The sequence below is a fragment of the Sturnus vulgaris genome, chromosome Z (assembly GCF_052056855.1).
Source record: "Sturnus vulgaris isolate bStuVul1 chromosome Z, bStuVul1.hap1, whole genome shotgun sequence".
Classification (NCBI taxonomy): Eukaryota; Metazoa; Chordata; class Aves; order Passeriformes; family Sturnidae; genus Sturnus; species Sturnus vulgaris.
The window spans coordinates 52,274,086-52,296,616 of record NC_142283.1 but is presented as its reverse complement, the minus strand read 5'-3'; the positions used below and the strand labels follow the sequence as shown (position 1 = coordinate 52,296,616).

Genomic DNA, 22,531 nt, shown 5'->3' with positions numbered 1-22,531 from the left:
GCATTCCCTATGTTCCTTTACAGATTTCTGACTGCTACCAGAAACAAATCTTGCCCTATGCAGTCACAGCAGCTTTTTAGGATTTCAAAAGATAATCCAGCCCTGAGTCACACCAGTGGGGGGTATAATCCTCTGAACCACAGGCTAAGTGCCAACCAAGTATGGCTTTATACACAAATCATGGATTTAATCAAAGAGAGCACAAGTAGGTGTTTTTCATTATTTGAACCTGCATGACGAAATATTGCTATTACTTGTTATTTATGTATTTTCGAATTTTAATAATGGTTTCATCGATACAATCTGAGTTTTAATGCTTCTAAACAATGGAAGTATTGTTTATACAGCAACTTTTGTACAGCAACTACTGTTCAGATTTTAGAAAGGGCTTGTTTGCTGTGCAGAACTGGTTTCTGACTTAAGACAAAAAAGTAGATCAGCATCAGTTTCCTTGTGTCTGACACCTCACGGAGGATTTACAGATAATAGCATAGTATTTTCCTACTCTAACAAAAATACCTATCAAGGCAAATTTTAAAGGACCCTGCACACCATCACATTAACTATGGTATGCTAGTTCTTGTCATGTTCATGTCATGTTCAGGTTTTCATATGTTAAGTAACTAAATTTAAGGAAAAAATGAGAGACTTGAGCTAATAAGAACACTGTTAAGTTGAAGAAAGATGTGTTGGAGAATAATATCTTTGCTATCAAGATGATTCTAACTAGTGACACTCAAATTTGAAATAGAGAAAAGAAAATCAAGCATTACCCATTCATCCCTCTCTCTATCAGCATACAGATGGAGACGCTACCTTTTGTCTGTACACTTGCCTGAACATATTCCAGTAATTACATGAGAGCTCTTCAGCATAAAATATCCAGGGCCTTCAGCATGTTCAGCATAAAATATCCAGGGCCTTCAACTGTAAGGTTTCCAGAATCTGCATTTTCACAACCTTGAAAGTTTTTATGGTCAGAATATGAAGGTAAATCCAAACATCTCTTTATTTGTGACATTTCTTGTCCATGTGTGTAATACCATTCATTACAAAATTACCAAGGAATGTCTTGAGATACCAATTTCTTCCATTCAGCCTTTATCAACTTTTCATTTAGACTCTTTCTCTTTTTCCACTAGATTCTGCAATTCCAACAATTGATCAAAGATAGAGAAGCTATCAAAAATTTTCTAAATGAAGTGAATCCAGTTCCCCTTCCTTAAACAGGTATCAAGCATCCAAGGCATAAACACTGCAAGCCTTATCCTCCACATGCTGAAATGAAGTAACTTCTAAGAATAAAGGTACGTGTAGAAATGAAACTACTCCCAGTCAGTTACTCTGATTGCATGGTCTGAGTTGCTGAGACTATTAATACAGATGAAATGTAAGGAAATGCATGGACATTAACTTATTGCTATATTTTTATATTAAGATGATCTAAATATTTTATGAAGGATCACCAACTATACATTTTTTCAATATGAGAGTCTAATAACAATCATATCTCTCTCTGCTTTCTATTAATGAAGAATGACTATCAGAAAATATTTATGAGATGTACAGTGATCCACAGCTAACAGTGGTTTTTTTACAGGGATCATACCCAGCACAGTTTAATACACAGTAGCAACTCAATAACTTCTGGACAAAGACATGTGGGTTAAGCAGAGAAAAATCAGAATGTCTATGATATTAAAATATTTGTCGTATTAAAATGTTTTCACTGCCTTTTCCTCTCTAGAGCTTTCAGCTGTCCAAGGAAATCAGGAAGGGTCCTGGATTGTTCTCAGGACAGGGAACGGGAAGGGATGAGGAAGAGTCTAGTATTTTTCAATCTTACTTGCGTTATTTCTGAATATGTACTGGAGAGGTTTTTTTCCTCCACCGTGAAAAAGGATAGGCAGTCATCTGCAACCTACTCACTGCAAGGATTAAAAAATGAGCACTTGTAAGGCCTGTGGCAAAAGAAGCAGTTCAAACAATACAGAAGTGAAATAAAACAATCCACTGGAAAGTCATTGCCTTTGATAAGTATATTTTTTTCTCAAATGTTCTATTTTTTATTCACAAGTATGGAAGAAAAATTAGGGAAGTATTCTACTTAAGGAAATAGAATATCATACAGTGTTTTGCTATTTTAAAAAAATTATCTTGTTTTTCACTTTGCTAACTGGTTATGTTAGTGTAGTTAGAGAGAGATTTACTTAAAACAGTCCCATTCCTCCAAACATCCAAGTTTTTTTGTTAGCAATAGCAGCATTAACAGTACCTGCCAAAGCTTGAAAAAGTATCTTAGAGATATGCCCCTTGGTGCTGGTATTAAAAAGACAGATTCAAACATATGGGATTGCACTAACTCGTTAAGCTTTTAGGTAGTGTTACTGAACCAACTACTAAAGTTTCTGTGATGTTTTGAAAACATCGTGGCATAAAATTCCAAACACCCTCCAGTACTGGTTTATTGTGATCTGATTAGCACCTGTTTGCCTGCACTAATCCAACTTCAAACAAAAACGTGTGTTTACCCCACTATCATTAGACCACACATTAGACTCTCACCAGTGCGGAATCCTAGGATTTAAACCTGAATTTTGTCATTAAAGAAACAATTTCTTATAGATCAGCTCTGCAAATTAGGGCAAGTCATGCAGAAAAACCAGTGGGATTGTGGTATTACTCAACTTCTGTGCAAAGGGACTAGAAAGGTCTATGTGCATCAACTATTTCAGCCACAACAGAAAAATCTTCAGTTTGCAGAAAAAAGTTACTCTAAATAAGCCAATCAAGATTTGAACACATTGTGTAATGTGTAAAGTAACCAGGAACAGGATGGGATTGCTAAATTTCATTTGTAGATTTTTTTTTTAAATTCAGCTTTAATTTATCTGCTTTTCTCTTCCAAATCTCATGCTAAGAATAACGATCATGGAAAATTTAACTCAACCTTGACTCAGGCTCTACTGAACTATCTTCCCTGACATATATGGACAGAAAACTTTATCCTTTTTCTTGGGAAAAGAGTACAGTGGAATTATGTATTTATATTATGACAACTACACCTTTTTCATGGATGTAGTCCTTACAAAATATCTGATTACTTAAATTTAAAAATCTGCATTTAGATTAGGCCTTGATGTTTCCCTTGGTGCTCCATAATTCTTTCAGCAATGATCTATGTTTTTTTCCCTTAAAATTAACATATCTGTGAATACATTTTAGTTACCTTTTCCACTTAAAATCCTGCCAACTTTTCTGCACAAGTGTGCTGGTTTTGGCTGGGGTAGAAATTATTTTCTTCACAGACTTCTTGCCTCTGTTTCAGTGTGTAGTGCAGCTCAAGGAAAGCTGGGAGGAGACACAGGTGACCCAAACTGACAAAAGGGGTATTTCAGACCATATGTCATCATGCTTAATATATAAGGTGGGGGGAAGAAGAAGGAAGGGGGAGACATTTGGAGCAATGGTGTTTGTCTTCCTGAATCATCATCATGTGTGATGGGGCCCTGCCTGACCATGGGAAGCACTGAATAAATGACTACATTCCTTGTTTTGCTTTGCTTGTGTGGGCAGCTTTTGATTTCCCTATTAAGTTGCTTTGATCTCAACCTATGAGTTTTCCAGCTTTTACTCTTCTGATTCTCTTCCCAATCCAGCTGGTATGGGAGTGAGTAAGCAGTTGTGTGGGGCTTGGCTGCTGGCTGAGGTTAAACCACAGCCAAAGTAAAAGTTCTGACTGGTAGAATGTCCTTATGAAATTCTCAACATGTTTTTGACTTCTGTATTACATTCCAATTCAATACTGTACAGACAAACAAACGGTTACCAAAAGTAGATGTCTAAATGACATGCAAAGATACCTTGCATATACGTTTGTAATAAATAATTACCAGTGTTTTGGAAATTCTGATCATATCATTCTGTATTTCTTTGCTATTATCACACAGAAATTATTAAGAAAATTACCATTTCAATAGCTTTGACATACATTTATCAGAACTCAGCAAGTTTAGTAATGTAGTAGTATGTGGCATGTATATTCTCAGTTAATTTCACTAGATAGAACTAAGTTTTCCTTTTCTGGTCACTTGTATGTGAACAGAGGTTATTCAAGTATCTACAAAGTGAGTTCTTCAGTAGTCAGGTGTTTCCAGCTCAGACTTCTTCCCATTAAGCACATTGTAATTATTAAATAATTTTTTCACACACACAAAAACCATTTCCTAGGAACAGGATATTAAAATGGCTCACTAAAAAATGAGGCTTTGATACAAACTAGTATGGGGCCACTCGTGAACCAAGAATCAAGACTCCGGGATATTCTGGTATATTGATTCTCTACTGGACACTTAGCTGTACCCCAAAACCACGGAGCAAACTAGAAAAACCATTTAGACCCTTAACATGAAATGGATTCAAAGACAACTGCTGATCAGTCTTAAGACAGATGAGTAGATAAGCAATAAGGAAAAGCCTGGGCTAAACCTTTCACTTGCAATACCTACTGATAAATACAGAATAAATAGGGGTTTACTTTGTAAGAATCAAAATACAGACAGGTGGCTCTTGTATTCCTCACCCACACAGGGTGAAAATTAAATTCTTCCTGTACTTAGTTGTCTGGTAGCTTTGTTTTTCAGTTTCTATGGTTTAAGAGTTTGCAGAAAAAGGATTCCACAGATTCTTCAAGCCTACTCTTTCTTTTTATCAAACACATTTTGAAAGGCAACTCCTATTCTGTTTATACTTCTGTAACATGTGATTATTATAATTTCCTGAGCTCTGATAGTTTGGTAAGTATTGGAAGAAATATAAAAAAAGGTATTAGTGATGTCTCAGATGGCTTAAAATTGCCACTATAAATCCTGTATTCCTTCTAGAAACTAAACTCAGATTACTACTTCAGTGAGATATCATTGAAAAGACTGTCTACCATAAGCAAAGGATATAAGATATGGTTCTGTATTATATTGTTTGGCTCTAGTTAGAAAAGTCTTAAGTACTTTTTAAATCTGGATGATGAAATGGGGGAATTTAATGAAAAGGGATTTAGGTAGTCCTGAACACAAAATGGAAGACAATGACAGACAAGATATAGAACAAGGACAAGAGGAATATTAAAAATATTGCAGGGGCAGACTAGGGGACAGGAAAGGAACAAATGAAAACCAAGGAGTTTTTGAGAACAGAAAACTATCTCAGTGGGAAAACAGTGACTAGTAGAGGGCAGTTAAAGGAGATGCTTGGAAAAATTAGAATGACAATTACCATTAGAATGACAATCTTACCTCAGAAAAAATACTAAGGTACGAATATATTTCATTTAAGTGGTTCAAAAATGGAATATCAACAGTGAAATAAGTTAGAGAAAACAATCGAATTGAAAGACACAACTAGAATAAACTTAATGAGGTCTACAGATTAAGGATCAACCCACACTTGTAGATAAAAAAATTGATAGAAGTGTTAAATGATTTATAATAAGCAAAGGAAAGACTGAAATGGAGAAACTTATGAAGTGAGCATCAGAGAAGAGAAGGGAAAAAAAAAAGGAAAGCCAATTCTAATTAAAAACCAGGTAATGTACAAAACTATATCTGCTTTAAATTCTTTTTTTATGAACTTGAAATGAAATGTCCAGTACTTTAATTTCAAACCAAATGGGAAGAATTTTCATGTTGTTGTATGAAAGACATATCCTTTAGCCTAAAAATACTTTGGTGATGCTCTATAGTTGTTTTCTGATTTTTTAAAAACCGATTTAATAACCACAGAATCATAGAATAACCTGAGTTGGAAGGAATCCACAAATATTATTGAAGTCTGACCCCTGGCACTGCACGAGATAGCCCCAAGAAAATCAGGTTGAATTCAAAATAATAAGTCAATACAAATCTCTGAATATAATGTTGCTACAGTATGCCTGAAAAGTGACACATTAACATTACTCTTGTGAGAAACACTTTAGTAACTCTTGTTAGTCTATGAGTTGGATAGTCAACACATTACATTGTGGAGTTAATTAGCACATTCATAAACTTTGGACTGTCCAGAACACTTGATGCTAAATGTCCAGTCTGTTTTAATTACAGAGACATAAATTTTTAAATTTTTCAGAAACCTGGTCTCATTAATTCTGCTCATAGACAAATTGTTAGGAGTGGAATTTCAAAACCCTACTAAAATAATAGGATACGTGAAAGTCTGTTTCTTAGAGGTCAGATTGTATGAAGTGACTGAAATTCTGGTCGCTAGTAACTGTACATAAGGTAAATAGCTTATGTTTAGCAGATTATGCTTATTGCAGATACATTATTGATAAATAAATTAATAGGAATTTGGGGTAAGAAAGTACTTTAGGCATAAAATCATACTACCTTACATGACAATCACTTTCAATAAAAGGCAAAGCAAAACTAATGACAAAGAGAAAATAATGGCCTTCGTGAATAATGGTACTTCATCAGTACCACTGAGTGATAACAAGCAATGCATTTTATTTCATCTTTTCCAATGACTAGCCATAAGAACTGATTTAATTTGCCTATTTTTGCATTGTGGTAATTTAGGCTATTATATTAAGAGATTTTTTAGAGTGGGAAGATTAATTTCTCCTATTAAGTTTAGTTCTGATTTAGAGTATAGCATCTTCACTGTTGAGCGACTTTGGAGGTATGCTATACATGGCTCAAGCTAACGAAATTGTATCTGAGGAAATCTAAAACTCTAGACAATAATCAAAACGTTTTAAGACCCTGTAAATGCAAGTACAAAAAGATTTGTCTCCGTTAAAGAAAAACTCAGCAAACGTTATGAATATACTTGTGTTGTTATTTATAATTATTCCACGTTTTTAATCATGGTGTTTCAATAAACATTTAATATCTGTGTTCCTGTTGAATTTACTCTTCTGTCTTGTATACAGGAGCTTCTTTCAATCACTTTATGCTTAAATTATCAGATTCCATGGCTGGGTTATCAGTGTTTTAAGAAGTCAGAACTAGACATGGTACTATGTTGTAATTACTATTCCTCAGGTTTTGGATGTCAAAAGCAAGACTGGTTTTCAAATATGCTAAGCATCTGTAACCTCAGCGATCCACGTGTAGTAACTCTCAGCCTTACTAATTGAAGGTATTCCAAAATTAAGTTCACAAGAAACAGTGATGTTAGGATGTGATGTTGCTTTGAAAAGGGCTACACAGCAAGCTACACAATGTATGACAATATAGCCCTTGAATGAGGGAACTCATCTTGGAGTTTATTTCTACCAGAATTAGTACATATGTTCTGATAATGTACTTATCAACATTATTTTAAGGCTTTCTCAAACATCTGTTCAGCAAGTTCCAAAGAAGCTGTATCTCTTCCTCTTCATTTTCCTTAGCCCCAAAACACGAAGAGCAGTTGACATTTTTCTTCCAGTTTTATTAATTCATACCTTATAATGACTGAAGAGGTTTGCTACCTTGCAAAAAAACATGGAGTATTCATTTCCCTGCAACTGGGTTCAGCTTGTTCCCCAGATAACTCCTTTGCATTTTCAACTACTTAAATTCCTAAACTGAGGATTTAACCTTGAATACAGATTCAGATCTTACCTCTTTTCAATGAAACTTTGAATTTATCTATCTTAATTCTCATGTTTGCTACTTTCTCACACAATGTAAGTAATAATTTCAAAAAGTGTTTCATTGCTTAAAACACACTTTCTTCAACAGGCTCTTAAGCCAATATCATCCCCTTCCTTTTCTACGTCACATTCTGAATGCCACAGATACATTTGTATTCTCCCTGCAGACATTCTCCCTGGAGATCTTTAGATGTTCTAAAATTAAATTAATTGTGCATAGACCAAATAAAATCATTCTAGTCTACCCAAGTTAGTAGTGCCATACTCAGGTCCTTGATTTGCAGTGCAACCACCTTTTTCTCTGACAGACTCCGAAGTCTTTTTGAAAGAAAATCATACTTTTAATCTGCAACAAAACAGAAAGCAGTAACCTCGACAAAACATGCTTTGAAGAAACTCCTGGGCTTACCTGCAATGCACAACCATAGGTCCGGCATCGGGCGGGTTGCAAGTCTTGACTCGTCGCAGGAAAGCCAAGAACGGTGTTGGGTGTTCTGGGACACCATGGTCGGGCCAGGCAGTGAACTGGAATTGCCTCACTTCCCTTTTCTCACTTGAGCCGTTCTATGAAATTCAAAAGTTTCATGACAAAACTGCTACTAGGGATGGTATTGGCACTTTTCAGTGAAACAACTGCAGAAGCATATATACCAGTGAAAATTGTTTAAAATATTTGGGGCCAGCAGGAAAAAGAATTCAGGCTACAGAGGAAAAATCCAAATTACAGATTCAAACAATTAAGATCTTTAACTGTACTGTGCACTGTACTGTGTACCACAAGTGCCACAGACTTAGTATTCAGGTTTTGCATGGTGAGAGGTCTGCATTAAGTTACAAAACATGTTATCAGGAAAATGTGCTCTGTAGAAATCTCAATGTTCAGTGCGGTTAGAAGGGAACAAAGGAGAAAAGTGAAAGGAGGGGAAGGGGAAAAAGGCACGCAGGTAAGGCAAGAAGCAAAAGGAAGAAGGAGGACAAGGTGACAGGAGGGAGGTTGGTGAGAGGAAGGAAGGAAGGAATAGGAGGGGAGGGGAAAAATTGCCAGCCTTTCAATTTAAAAGTATATAGTAAATATATGTAAGTATAGATACCTTGTAAAGTGCAAATGTACGAACACAGTATGTTGCCAATTCAACAGTGTCTGAAAGGGTCACTTGGATTAGTCCATAAGTTTCTGTGCCTCTGCTTGGCCAGTACTGATCACACTTCACCTGCAGTGGGAAATATGTTATCATTTAATCATTTCATATTGAAATTTATTACATATTTGACTGTATATCACTATAGGTTTTAAAAGTGTGTAAAGATAGAATGGCCAACTTCCAACACAAGAAATTTTTTATCATCCACAAGAACTGCTCTTCTGCTAGTAGATGATATAATGTCTTCTTCTATAATGGGCAAGCTCAGTAGGACAGATAATTGAGAAATGCTAATAAGCAGATACACCGAAGAAAAAAACAATTTATAGAAACTTAAAGTATGACCTATATCTTCACTTTTCACAGTCCATAATTTAATAACAGTACTAATCCCTTCAACATAGATGGAACATTTTTTTTAATATTTGCCATATTTCACATTAATCCTCAAACCTATAAACTACTGCTTTGATGTTAATATTTATTATGTATAGAAATAGTTCAGTACAAGTAAGTATTTTTTTAGAAATAATTTCAGCACACTGATAAATGAAAGGGCATCAGCAACTATTAAGTAGACTGTGAGAAAAAAATATTCCTTCTGAGATCAGTGCTCATCAGAGAGGAAGCATATAATGAAATTCGGTCCACAGGCATTTAAATGCATGGTTTGGAGGGAGTTCATCCATCAAATTTTAAAAAACATGAAGCATTTCATTCTTAATGAATCTTAATTTTAAAATGCCACAGTTTAGATTATTAACAAAATGCAGTAATTCTGTGTAAGATGACACATAGAGAACTATATTTTTACATCATTGCTAAGGCAATGAAAATTGTTAAGAAAATAGAAATGCTGAAGCCCTAAACCCACCAGAAAATGTAGTACAAAGCAGTATGGGAGTCAAGTAATTTAAAACATTTTACTTTCAGTGGCTGATGGGTGAAACAGAGAGTCAATCCCTTTTCTATTTATAAGAATACATTCTTACCAATCAGCCCTGCCTACAGTTCAGAAAAGAAGTTAGTTTAAACTGAGTCCAGTAAGAACACATTGGTTTTTTTAAATAAATGTCTTCATTAATCACTCCAAGCCAGACTCATACCAAATTCAATGAGAATACACTAAGTGCAAAAAAACAACAAAAGCAGAGTATTGCAGTACTGCACCACATTTCCAGTAAAAAAAAGTGATTTGTCCTGCTACTCGATGAGAAAAACTGATTATTTCCCCAAAATGGAAAATGAAGATACGTGTCTTTGAAACTCTCGTGTGCTCTCCACGTTCTTCATTCTGCACAATACTTATTGAAGAAAGACTTGGTATGCTTTCCAACTCTCAGACCTAAATAGCTTTTGCTCACAGATCATTTTATTTTGAGGCTCAGAGGTCACAGATCATTAATGGTTCACAAATCACAGTCTGAGAACAAGTAATCTAGATAGAGAGGAGAAGAATTCTAGCCACTGAAGCAGGTGATAAAAATTCATTAGTGGCAAAGCAAAGGGAAACAATTTTTTTACAAGAAATGATAGTTTCATTTAGAGATAAGGAATTGCAACAAAATAACAAAGATGTTTATTGATACAGTACTATTAAAAAATTGAATTTATAGTGAAGGAATTATCTTATTGAGTATCTTATTGACTAATTAAAAAATTACTTCTTTGTGTCATTTACTGAAAGAGTAAGTATTGCAAATAGTTCACAAACATCTGTTATATATTTGCAAGATTCCTAGCATGGGCCCCTTGGTCTTCGTAAACCAAACTGAAAAGCATGTTTTCAACTGAGGTATTTAAATATAATTATAGTGAATATAGTTTCACTTTATTCTTAATATAGAAGCACCACAGCATGTCCATATTGGTTACCTGTATTTTAAACAAACAAGTTGTGGTTTATTATTTATTAATTCCCATAGAATGACACATTTTTTCATGGACAATGTTGATACTGTAATTTTTAAGCTTAGAAACTACAGATTTAGTATAAACCTCTAACTAAACCTGGGTTTTTGAAAATTAATAAAAAGGAATCTTTAATTAAAACAAAAGAGAAAGTGTAGCTGTGCCTTTGCATGCCTAAATATGTTATTCTCTTCCTCACCCTGCAGATCTCACATATAAATTGTAGGCTCATGGAAGCAGTACCAGCTTCCAGAAAGCATTCCTGAAAAATTAAGTAGCTTGCAGTTTGCTAACAACAAAATTTGACCAGCTTGAAAATGATAGAAAATGTTTGTTTATTTTTATTTTATATGTAATCTAATGTTAAGAATATACTTGGACTTAGAAGGCTATAGACAACTGCTCCTTTTCAGTTAGGCTGGGGGAAAAAAAGTGCATGCTCCTTTAGGTGCAGATTTTTAATTTTTTTTTTAATGCACTAGTTAATCTAATATAAACTTCAATTATGGCATAATTTTTCCAAAATACTTTCTGTGAGAGCTACATGATGCAGGGGACTGCTGCTGGAAGCAGACACTAAGTGTTCAATAAGAAACTCAATTTGTAGCATAGTATATATATTATTTGAAAGTGGAAACTGATGAAAATAAGTATCAAATCTTTTAGAAAGAAAACCTGATTTCAGGTTGATGTGGATTTGACCTTCTGGAAGAGCACACAAAGCGTAAGTTGATTGAACTGCATCTTTTGTCCTTTTTGACTATTGATTTTTCTCAGAACGAGAGGTCTTCTTCAGAGATGTGTCCTTATGTGCCTCCTACCCTCTTTTGCTCTGTGATCATAAACCTTATATTCCCAATACTCCTAACAATTTCGAGTCCAATTTATCTTTGTGAGAGATCAAACAATGTTTTCTATTGGACTTCACTGGCAGCAGAGGACCAGATAATACAAATTAATTGGTAAGACACTACTTTCTGATAAGAGTTCTTTCCAAATATTTTATTCTACGTTAAGATCCCAGTCTTCAGCTCTTGAAGTGGGAGACGTTAAAAATTCTATGTTCTTTTCAGAAAAAAATCTCAATTCCCTTGAGTCATCCAAAATTTAACATTAAATGTCAACAAGTCAATTTTGAAATTTTTTGCCGAATCTGTTTTTGCTTTAGCTTTTTGGTCTGTGTTTAATTTCTCTTTAGTAAGAGTAATTTCTTCCTTGCTTGTTTAAATTATTTGAAAAAAAAAATTTAACATGGCAAAGTATGGTGATGATAATACTAGCTCTTCCCAGAAATACAATTACAGTTTTTATTGTCACAGTTATTTTCTAATATACCTTTGATGGGCCCTCACCTCATAGTCATCATCTTTCTCTTATCCACATAGCTCTAAGTTCCAAGGGTTGATCTTTTTCCTAGTAGAATATATTCACCTGCACCCAATGAGAGCTTTTCTGTGCCACTAACTGTATAAGGGAAATGTAGAATGGAACTGATAAAGGGACCTGATATCTTAGGCCTTATCAAGCAGAAACCATGGGAGAGACAGAGCCAAGGTAACTGCTTCCTGGGCAAGAAGAGACCAAGAAATGCACAACTTTTACCAGGTGATGTGATGTGTACACAATGGGAAATTGTTACCAAAATATAACCCTATATAAGAGCCCTACAAGTAAAACCCCCTGTATCCTCAATAAATTTGTCTTCTGATCACAACTCAGTCATCCCCCTCTCTCCATCGCTGATACACAGGAGAACAGCTTTCACCAGTAATTATCTAATGTTCTCTTGCCTGCCACTAAAGATGGCAAGATGAATGCAGCAGGCACATGAGTGTGAAATAATTCACTGGTGATTTAGAAGAGTGTTTTTTTAAAGAGGAATGAAATTACAAGTACTGACAAGCATACCTTTTACTATTACTTTCATTATCACAAAATCACAGAATCACTAGTTTGGAAGAGACCTTCAAGACCATTGAGTCCAACCCATGCCCTAACATCTCAACTAAACCATGGCACTGAGTGCCACATCCAATCTTTTCTTAAACACATCCAGGGATGGTGATTCCACCATCTCCCAAGGCAGAAAATTCCAGTACTTCATCACTCTTCCTGTAAAAATCTTTTTCCTAATATCCAGCCTGGATTTCCCTTGGCACAGTTTGAGACTGTGTCCTCTGGTTCTGTCAGTTCCTACTGGAGAAAGAGACCAACCCCACCTGACCACAACCACTTTTCAGGGATTTGCAGAGAGTGATAAGGTCACCTCTGAGTCTCCTTTTCTCCAGACTAAACAACCCCAGCTCCCTCAGCTGCTCCTCACAGGGCTTGTGTTCCAGACCCCTCACCAGCCTCGTTGCCTCCTCTGGACACACTCAAGTGTCTCAAGGTCCTTCCTAAACTGAGGGGCCAGAACTGGACACAGCACTCAGGGTGTGACCTCACCAGTGCTGAGTACAGGGGAAGAATGATCTCCCTGCTCCTGCTGGCCACACTGCTCCTGACACAGGCCAGGATGCCAGTGGCCTTCTTGGCCACCAGGGCACACTGCTGGCTCATGTTCAGCTGGCTGTGGGCCAGCACCCCCAGGTCCCTTTCTGCCTGGGCACTGTCCAGCCACACCAGCCCCAGCCTGTAACACTGCAGGGGGTTATTGTGGCCAAAAGGCAGGACTCAGCACTTGGACTTATTAAACTTCATCCCATTGGACCCTGCCCATCCATCCAACCATTCCAGGTCTCTCTGCAGAGCCCTACTACCTTCCAACAGATTGACACATACTCCCAGCTTAGTGTCATCTGCAAATTTACTAATGAAAGACTCAATCTCCTCATCCATGTCATCAATAAAATAGGACTGGCCCCAGCACAGACCCCTGAGGGACACCACTGGTGATTCCCAGCTGGATGCAGCACTGCTCACCAGCACTCTCTGTGCCTGGCCATCCAGCCAGTTCTTACCCCAGCACAGAGTGCTCCTGTCCAAGCCATGGGCTGCAGCTTTTCCAGGAGTGTGCTGTGGGAGACAGTGCCAAAGGCCTTGCTGGAGTCCAGGTACAACATCCACAGCCTTTCCTGCATCCACCAGCTGGGTCACCTGGTCATAAAAGGAGACCAGGTTGGTCAAACACGACCTGCCCCTCCTAAACCCCTGCTGGCTGGGTCTGATCCCCCAGCCGTTCTGTAAGGACTGTGTGATGACACTCAGTATAAACTGTTCCATTACCTTACCAGGTACTGAGGTCAGGCTAACTGGTCTGTATTTACCAGGATCCTCCTTCCCACCCTTTTATTGGATGGGAGTCACATTGGCCAGTGATTCATCCAGTCATCTGGAACCTCCCCAGTGAGCCAGGACTGTTGGTAAATGATGGAGAGCAGCTTTACAAGCTCATCTGCCAGCTCCCTCATCATCTTGGGGTGGATCCCATCTGGTCCCATAGATTTATGAATATCCAAGTGGCTCAGCAGTTCTCTGACTGCCTTCTCCTGGATAACGGGATCATTCTACTCCCTGCCACCATCCACCAGTCCATGATCATAAGTTGCACACTGCCAAAACCACTACATATAAGATCATAGAAGACCAAAGCAGCTCTCAAATGACTAAATGTATTAAGAAATCTAATTAAGTACCATAGTAGCAGATGTAGCTAAAATATATAACTAATGATAGGCACATTCTCTTAAACTACCTCTCAAACATACACATTTTTTTTCTCTACATTTCTTCCACTCAGACCATGCAAATCCTTGCTCTTCATGGAAGTACAAGTATTCACTGAAAGCAAACCTATAAAAAAATGTAAATGCATCCTTTTCCATTAAAAATGAGAAGCTTGAGACATTTTCAGACTTGAAGAGTTTCAGCTACAGAGTTCCTAATATTCGTGGATATTCACACTTCAACAAGTCTTAGACACTAGAGAACATGCTGCTATGCATCAACAGAGCTGAAGAAAGTGTATTTCCATATGAACATATGAATACAAAGATTCCTGACATTCAAGGGTAGAGAAATAATTTTCCAGTATAAAGCTCCATCATCCAGGCTGAAAACCTCCTTCAGGTGATTCTTAACACATGAACCAGCTGTTACAAGCCATCTAAGATAATAAGAACAAAACAAAAAAAAGATCAGAAAAGAGACAGAAAACTAGTGTCAGGCAGATACATATAGCACATTATTTGCTGTAAGAGAAGTGTATGAATGATGCCGAATCTAGAATACAGAATATCAGTAGTACATAATTTCTTGCTCTGATTTTCCGACAAAAAAAGACTTCCTTCAATAATGGAAGAAGAATAAATTATGTTGAATGGTAATAATAATTATGCAATAAGAAAGTAGTAGTAGTAGTAGTGCCTTTCTCAAACCCTGTCAAAACCCTATCAAAGCCCTAAGGCTAGTTTACTGCCTCAGAAATTTCAGCTAATGTTCTGTCTCCAAACAGATTTTACTCCAAAGCCATTTTCTTTTTCCAACAATGCCTTGTCACCTAAAGATTAGGCTATTTGACTCTAAAGTTTAAAGACACTGACAATAGTATTTAAGATTATAATGCCAAGGCAAAAAAAAATAAATCAGAGCACAGGCATATATTTTTCAATTTTATTTGAACAGAATTTGCTCTAGTGTCACTCATTGACTTCAGTATAGGTCTAAATGAAAGATTAACACAAATTCGTAGTCATAAAGAAGTTTTAGTAGCTTCAAAAGAAAGTTCCAGTAAGAATCTGGAGGCAACATAAATAAACCACAGGGTAATCATAACAAACTTTAGTCCTCTACTAAGGCTTTAAAATCCACTCTCATTACACCCTTACTTTCTGAAATTTCTGAGATATGATTAATAGGTTAACAGTTAACACTGAAAGATAATTGATTAATTAAAGAGATTATCCTCAAAATTTTTCCATTCTGATCCTTATGAAAGAGTGTGGTATGGTTATTAAAACAAAAGGAAACATATACTGAAAGGAGTATTACGCATGTTTAAAAGTGTTCTCTATCTCAATTTTCATCTTCATCTATACAAGCAAAGAACAGTTCAAAACTGTACTGCTGTTATCAATGTGAGATGCCCTTTTTGAGCTCTTTCTAACACCGGGGAGGCATGGTTTTAATGATTTCATTTTGAAGAATGAGTCTGTCAAACAGTTAAGTTCAGCAAGATTTTCCAAAAAGGTCTTGAAAAGGTTTAAATGAATGGACTGACTGGAAAAGTGAATGTGCTGACTACTTTTTGTTTCATCTTCTTGTACTCAAGACTGATCACTCTGTGCAGCCTGAATAATCCTTTCACTGAATAAGATATTACAGTATGAAGAACATATTGAACATTTCAGCCTGCTATTCAAGTGCTGCAATGAAGATCTACTATACTACTCTTTAAGCTGATATGAATATTATATAAAATATCAGTGAAACAAAAGGATCAAAAGAAAGAAACATCAGATAAAAAAAAAATCTATTATTATTATGTCTTTGGTTCACTTGAAACAGAACTAATACATGAAAAGGTACGTTGGAAAGTATTTTGTGGACCTAGAGGTCTCAGTCTGGATTTTGATTTTTGAATGAAACTTCAAGTCAAGGCGAGCTTTCTAGAGGTAGTTTAATATACAGGTGAAATTTTTATCTCAGAAATGTATTTCTTACACTTCTCCTGTAAACTCCCCTAGCAAAAGCATTGATTACCAACCCCAGTACACAGCTGTATCCATTAACTTTCTTAGGACATAGGACAAGCTCTGTAAATGATGCAAAATGTAAATCATAATATTCTTTTTCAGACACACCTGTTGGAAGAACTTAAAATTTCCCGATTTTTTGCTTGTCATAAAGAAAACTGGCCTTGAGTTTTTCACTGTTATCTGCTAAATAAGGAAAAGCAGGATTACTTCCTGATAAACTATACTAAATCCACTCTCTGACACCTTCAAGCCTCAAATTGCTTGACAACACCGTGTGCTGATGCAATGCTAAACCAAACATGAACTGATCATGCTTCCAGAGAGGGCTGCAAAGCTGGTGAAGAGTCTCAGACATAAGTCCTGTGAAGAGTGGCTGGGGATACAATGGTTGTTCAGTCTGCAGAAAAGAAGGTGCTCCAGAACTACTGAATCTTACTGTGCTCTAGAACTACCTGAAAGGAGGTAGTGCCGAGGTAGGGGTTGATCTCTTTTTCCAGGCAACTAGCAAGAGGACAAGAGGAAAAGGCCTCAAACTGCTCCAGGGGAGGTTCAGGTTCCATATCAGGAAAAATTTCTTCACTGAAAGAGTGGTTAAGCATTGGAACAAGCTTCCCAGAGAAGTGCAGGAGTCACCATCCCTGGAAGTGTTAAAAAAAACTAGTGGACATTTTGTAGTACGGTTTAGTGGGCATGGTGGTATTTGGTAAAAGGTTGGATTTCATGAGCTTGAAGGTTTTTTTCCAACCTTAGTGAGTCTAAGATTCTACATTCACTCAATTTTGAAAACAAGTAGAATTTTTAATCTTCTAACTAAAAATGCCAAGGGGCATTTTCTACATGCTCCTATGTTTGTATTAACAGAAGAACTATATGAGGTAGTAATGTATGTTTTACATCAACCACAAAGCAAAGAAACTAAGAAAATAAAGTCGAATTACAGAGTTAGAATATGGTTTTTACTAAACCACTTGCTATACATTTGCTCCACAGAAATGATATTTTTATAGAAAACTATGGGTTTACTTAAACAGGTAAAAGAGCCCACACAGAATGATAACACAAAAAAAACTAGATGGTTGCCTTGAAAAATACTTTTGGCAATACCAAGTACTGCCAGCTTAAGACCATTTCAGGTAAGACTCTGGTGCAAACAGTTCTTGGAAGTTTACAATGGAAAAGACTGCACACAATATCCTACAAAGCTTGCTCGATTTTTGACCTTACATTTTAGAAGTTCTTTAACAGTTCAATATAAATCATCTTTGCTGCAACATTTATTTCTTCTTCCTTAAAGTCCCAAAGGCAGGAAAAATGGTTGATTACTATGAATTTTTTTAACAGCCTTTTGCATGCTGAAAGACTCCTATGATTTCCTTCACTCTTTTATATGTAAAACAAATCATAATATTTCTGACTTTTTCTCCAGAATCTGCTCATTACTGTTCTCTTCTAGATGCTCTGTAATTTACCAACATCTTTTCACACGGGACATTAATTCTGGATGTTCTCAACTTCAAATGTGTATAAGCTGAAATAACCAGACTTTGAGCCTACGTAGTGTGTAAAAGAAATTCCTTCACAGAAAATTAACCCTACTTATAGTATGGCATTTCCACAGCTACTTTACAGGATGATATTAATAGTCAGTGTTAGCTGAGGCACCTTGGCATAGCTCTTCCATCTGAAATGTGCCTAGAAAAACAAACTCTAAGCTTTATTGGATTAGATTGTTACATGCATTAAGCACCTATGATTGACTGCATTTCAGCGAGAGATGACCATGTTCCTGCCCTTGTGCCTCTGAGAATCCTTCCAAAATAAACAGTTAAAGTTGAGTTTTACAATTCTGTCATTACAACTGGTGACTCTACCTCGTAAATTGATGTAGGAATTCTTGGACTGTGGCCATGGCATTCTGTTACAGTGAAAAAAACCCCAGTACAAACCTACACATTTTTATTTTTATTTTTGTAAATCTGGTGAACACATGGTGTACTTGATTTTGTGTTTCTCTTGATTTTTCCCCCCAGTTCTCTCATTCATTCTTCATCTGACTCATATCTTAGCTTGCAATGAGCACTAAAGAACTGAAATAAAATTCTCATAGTAAATTCTTGGTACAGAAGGTATGGGTTTGCCATTGAAACTAGGGAATGAACAGTGACAAAACTGCACCTCTAATTCCTCTTTAGTAGAACGATACAAGTTAGTATGAAAAAAGGCCATCTGCAATGTGTCCTATCTACTAATATCTGCTGACATATATTCTAACTTACCACTTAGCAGCTAAAGACATGATTTTTTCAGTTGCTACAAAGCATAGCTAAAATTTCTTTTTATATTTTCCTATATAAATGTATTTCACAACTTAAAAAAAAGGACATTCTTATACACTTGTGCTGCCCAACATGAAACACCAGTGCAAGTTTCCTGCAAAAATCAATTATATTTTGCCTAAATACAGTAGAATACAGGTGCACTTGGGACCGTTTTGACAATATTCCTAAATGAATTTTAAGTGCACTATTGCTAACTTCTCTACTCCTTTAGTGAAGTGTCTAATTGTCACCTATTTTGGATGCAGTATTTTGACAGGTATTACCTCCAGTATTATCCAAACATACTTAGGAGGAAAGATCTGAAATTTGCTGCAGAAGCCCTGCACAACAAATGGAAAACTAACTGCATCAGAATTGCACATAGAAGTCTACTGCATCTGTTTCATACCGAAAACTGAATTCTTTTCTGTGGTTATTACTTACTGTGGTGCATGTACTCTTGCTTTGTCTTAAGTATGAAATCAGATAGATCAGACATCAATGCCTACTCTTCCATTAACAAGTGAGGATTCATGAAAAATCTTATCAACATGCACATTTTGAGTACAAAAATGCAGCATTCTTCTTGGAACTGCCCCTTATTTCTTCCTTACCTATAACAAGACTTGGAAATCTTTGGTCACCAAAGTCTGTTTCAAAGCTGTTTTTACTAAGGAGTCTCAATGTACAATTACATTTTCCATTGTGTTTTCAACTTGTTGTGGGTCTTGTACTAATTGAATTTGAATAAAGCTATCCTGATTTAATTTATTATATCCTCCTTAAAATATCCAACCAAACCCACCAAGCAAAACAAACCCCAAACAATTATTTTACCTACTTGATATTTCTATGTCACCCATTTTCCTTACACATAGAATAGTCTATAAATCTATTAAAAAATAGTTGAAATACTCAGACGAAGTGTTCTGATGCTTGATGCTTGAAACAACAGGAGTTCTAATTTAGCATTTCAGCAATACCAGGAAAGGTCCATTTACCTTTTCTCGTAACAATGCCATGTCTCCCGACTCTCCCAGGTGTCACTGACAAGTTGAGAGAAGATAAGTTGAGGGATTTTCAACCATCTTTTGATGTTGTTATGGAACAAATACAGGACCCATGCAAATAGTCCCATGTGTATCAATAATGGGGAATAAAATCTGAGACAGGATACATGACTTTTCTACTGGGCTTGTTTCAATCTCCCCCTTCCCAATGAAGACTCAGGCTTCAGATGTTAAAACTTGAAAAACCAAGATGATTATTCTACTCTTATGTTTTTTTAGATAATTTTTGCTTATAATATTGATGATGGTGTCCACTTCATGACAGTCAAATAGGTGTTTGGATTAGGTAAACAGAATGCCACAAATGTAGTTTCCTCATGTATTCACTAGTCATTAGCAAATCTGAATGAAGCTGATAGTATCCCTATGAAAACTAAAGCCTTCCTCATCAGTAAAGAAGATCAGAATCTGGCTCAATATCAACTTCATATTGACATTATACTGTCACTTAGCTGCTAATTTTTGAATACTTGATAATATCATTACATTTTCATTTAGCTGTGACCTGACTGAGTTTTTTGTCAAAAGATTTTAAACCTAGGCAATGGGGTCCCAATACAGAAAATATTGTAATGAGGTTAAGCAGGGAAGTATTTTCTATCAGTTCCAAGATAACACATTCAAAATCCAGAATTACAAAACAAAGAAGGCAAGAACTGAATTCTCTTGCAAGTGGATAATCTACGACAGTATACTATCCTGAAAAAGGAGGCAGGACTAGATGTTTCCTATTGGAGACAACATTATGTTTTGCTATAAAGGGAGATTTTTCATCTATCATTTATAAAATTCGTTACAGCATATGAGTACTCAGAACATCCAATTACTTGAGAAAAGCAAAAAAAAAAAACAAAACCAAATCCAAAACCCAACAACAACAAAATCTAATCTGTACTGCTTGGGGTAGTGGAAAAGATAGAGAAGTAGGAAAGAAAAGTATCACACATTAAAGCTTTAAGTGTTTTACATATTTCCTTAGTATAACACACAACTGCTTTTTTTTAATCTCAAATTTACAACCTTCAATATTGTTCTTTTATTTCCCTAAGATTAAACTTGTATCTGTGACAAAAATGCTACTAACACTGTTCCATGCACTGCCAGTGTGTATAATCCTTTTTGATACAAATTATTTTCATGGTAGCTGAATGATGAGACTGACTTTCTCTCTGTAGTCTGGTTTAGGTCAAGGGAAATTCAGGTGATGACATTTAATATAAAACCAACTAAGTGTGAAAGGTTATAAGTGAAAGAGCTTCTTTTCCTGCAGCTTCTTTATAGGCAAACAAATGAATAATGAATTCACTGCAACATCTTCATTTGATCTACTCAGCTGTAAAATATGAACATTCTCAAATCTGAAGTCACTCAGACATCTAACACATGCTAATGAACCAACTTTATTTCTGCAGATGCAATTAAAATCCTTGTCTTTATCTATGAAGTCCAGGTTAAAAAGGCTGATACCAGGCTGCAGGACTACATAATGAAAAAAAGCTAGCTAAACAGAAATGACGACATGGAGATGGAAAGCAGAAAGTCCCAGGGAGAAACAATCTTGTCTTGCAGCAGGAATAATGATCAGGTTGCCAAGACACAAAAGCAATCAAAACAGAATCAAAGGAGAAAGAGAAACAAAATTAACAAAGCTCTTCATCCCTAATGATATGTAACAGTGCTTATATTTCATGTTTGAAATCTCACTTGTTTTTCTGCTACAAGAATATATAAAAATGACAGCATGAGAAAAAATAGCGATGTAATGTCATCACTGGGATTTTTTTTGACACAGGGATTCCCACTGCTGCCTCACCATCAATACCAACAATTATATTACATGCAACTACTGCATTAGAAGAGGCAACTGGTATGCCATATTCACAGAGCTGCAGACTGAGACTGGGAGCTGAGTTGTACTGGGTAGTTGGTAGGTAATGCTCTTCAATGAATGCATCAAATGCTGCCTATGAATACAGAAGGTGCTAAATTATGCACAAAAAATATACCCATATAAGCATTGAATGCATGAGCAATCCATTGACTTGAATGTCTAGTTTCTCATTTCACTTAGGGAATGTATTACTTCTGAATGCTAATCACTTCTGGAGGTGATTACTATTCTGATCAGTGTTTTTTTAGGGTGCAGCCAGCAAAGGCTAGAGTTAGCATAAAACTCTGCTAGGCAATTATTGGAGAGAATGAGAAGAATTTCATTTAGCTACATCAAAACCTCCTTCTAGACAGTGGCTGTCTGCGGCCTGCAGTATTAAGATAAAATTTCAAGTACTTAAGTATACCTTTTGCAATACGTTGCTTATTAGGAACCATTTTTTTCTTTGCTCTGGTGCCATTTAACAGCAACTTTAATGAATTAATTAGTGAAGAAATGGGCAAAATTTCATTTTCTCAATTCCAAACAGGCAGTGCCTGGACTAGACAAGGTCTGTAGACCCAAGATAAAAAGAAAAATTCTGCTAAAATTACCCTCTGCTATGTACTAATTGCCATCAGGTATGCAAAAGCAGTGGTGTTGATGTGGGTTGATGTTACATGTGGGAAGTGACTCTATAATTAGAATGCTATACATTGCTTGAACTGCAAAAGGCCTATTCTACTTATAGAAATGACAGAAAGGGTAAAAGAATAAATATATATGTGTTTTGGTAAGCCTCCAGAAAGGAATGACTGCTGCTAAGATGTTCAAGTTATGTAATCATTGCAATTATAGGTACCCAAGTATATGAAAAAGCCATCAATG

At 36.1% G+C, this 22,531-nt stretch overlaps 1 protein-coding gene across 47 annotated transcripts in view; it reads right to left on the bottom strand.

Moving 5' to 3' along the window:
* PTPRD (protein tyrosine phosphatase receptor type D) overlaps nt 1-22,531 on the bottom strand; it is a 1,149,067-nt gene that overhangs the window by 26,961 nt on the left and 1,099,575 nt on the right. For all 47 annotated transcript variants that reach the window (XM_088156870.1, XM_088156871.1, XM_088156869.1 and 44 more), the window contains 2 exons: nt 8,728-8,847; nt 8,046-8,200 (listed from right to left, as the gene is read on the bottom strand). In XM_088156870.1, the coding sequence (XP_088012996.1) occupies nt 8,046-8,200; nt 8,728-8,847 (275 nt within the window). The remainder of the gene's footprint in view (nt 1-8,045; nt 8,201-8,727; nt 8,848-22,531) is intronic.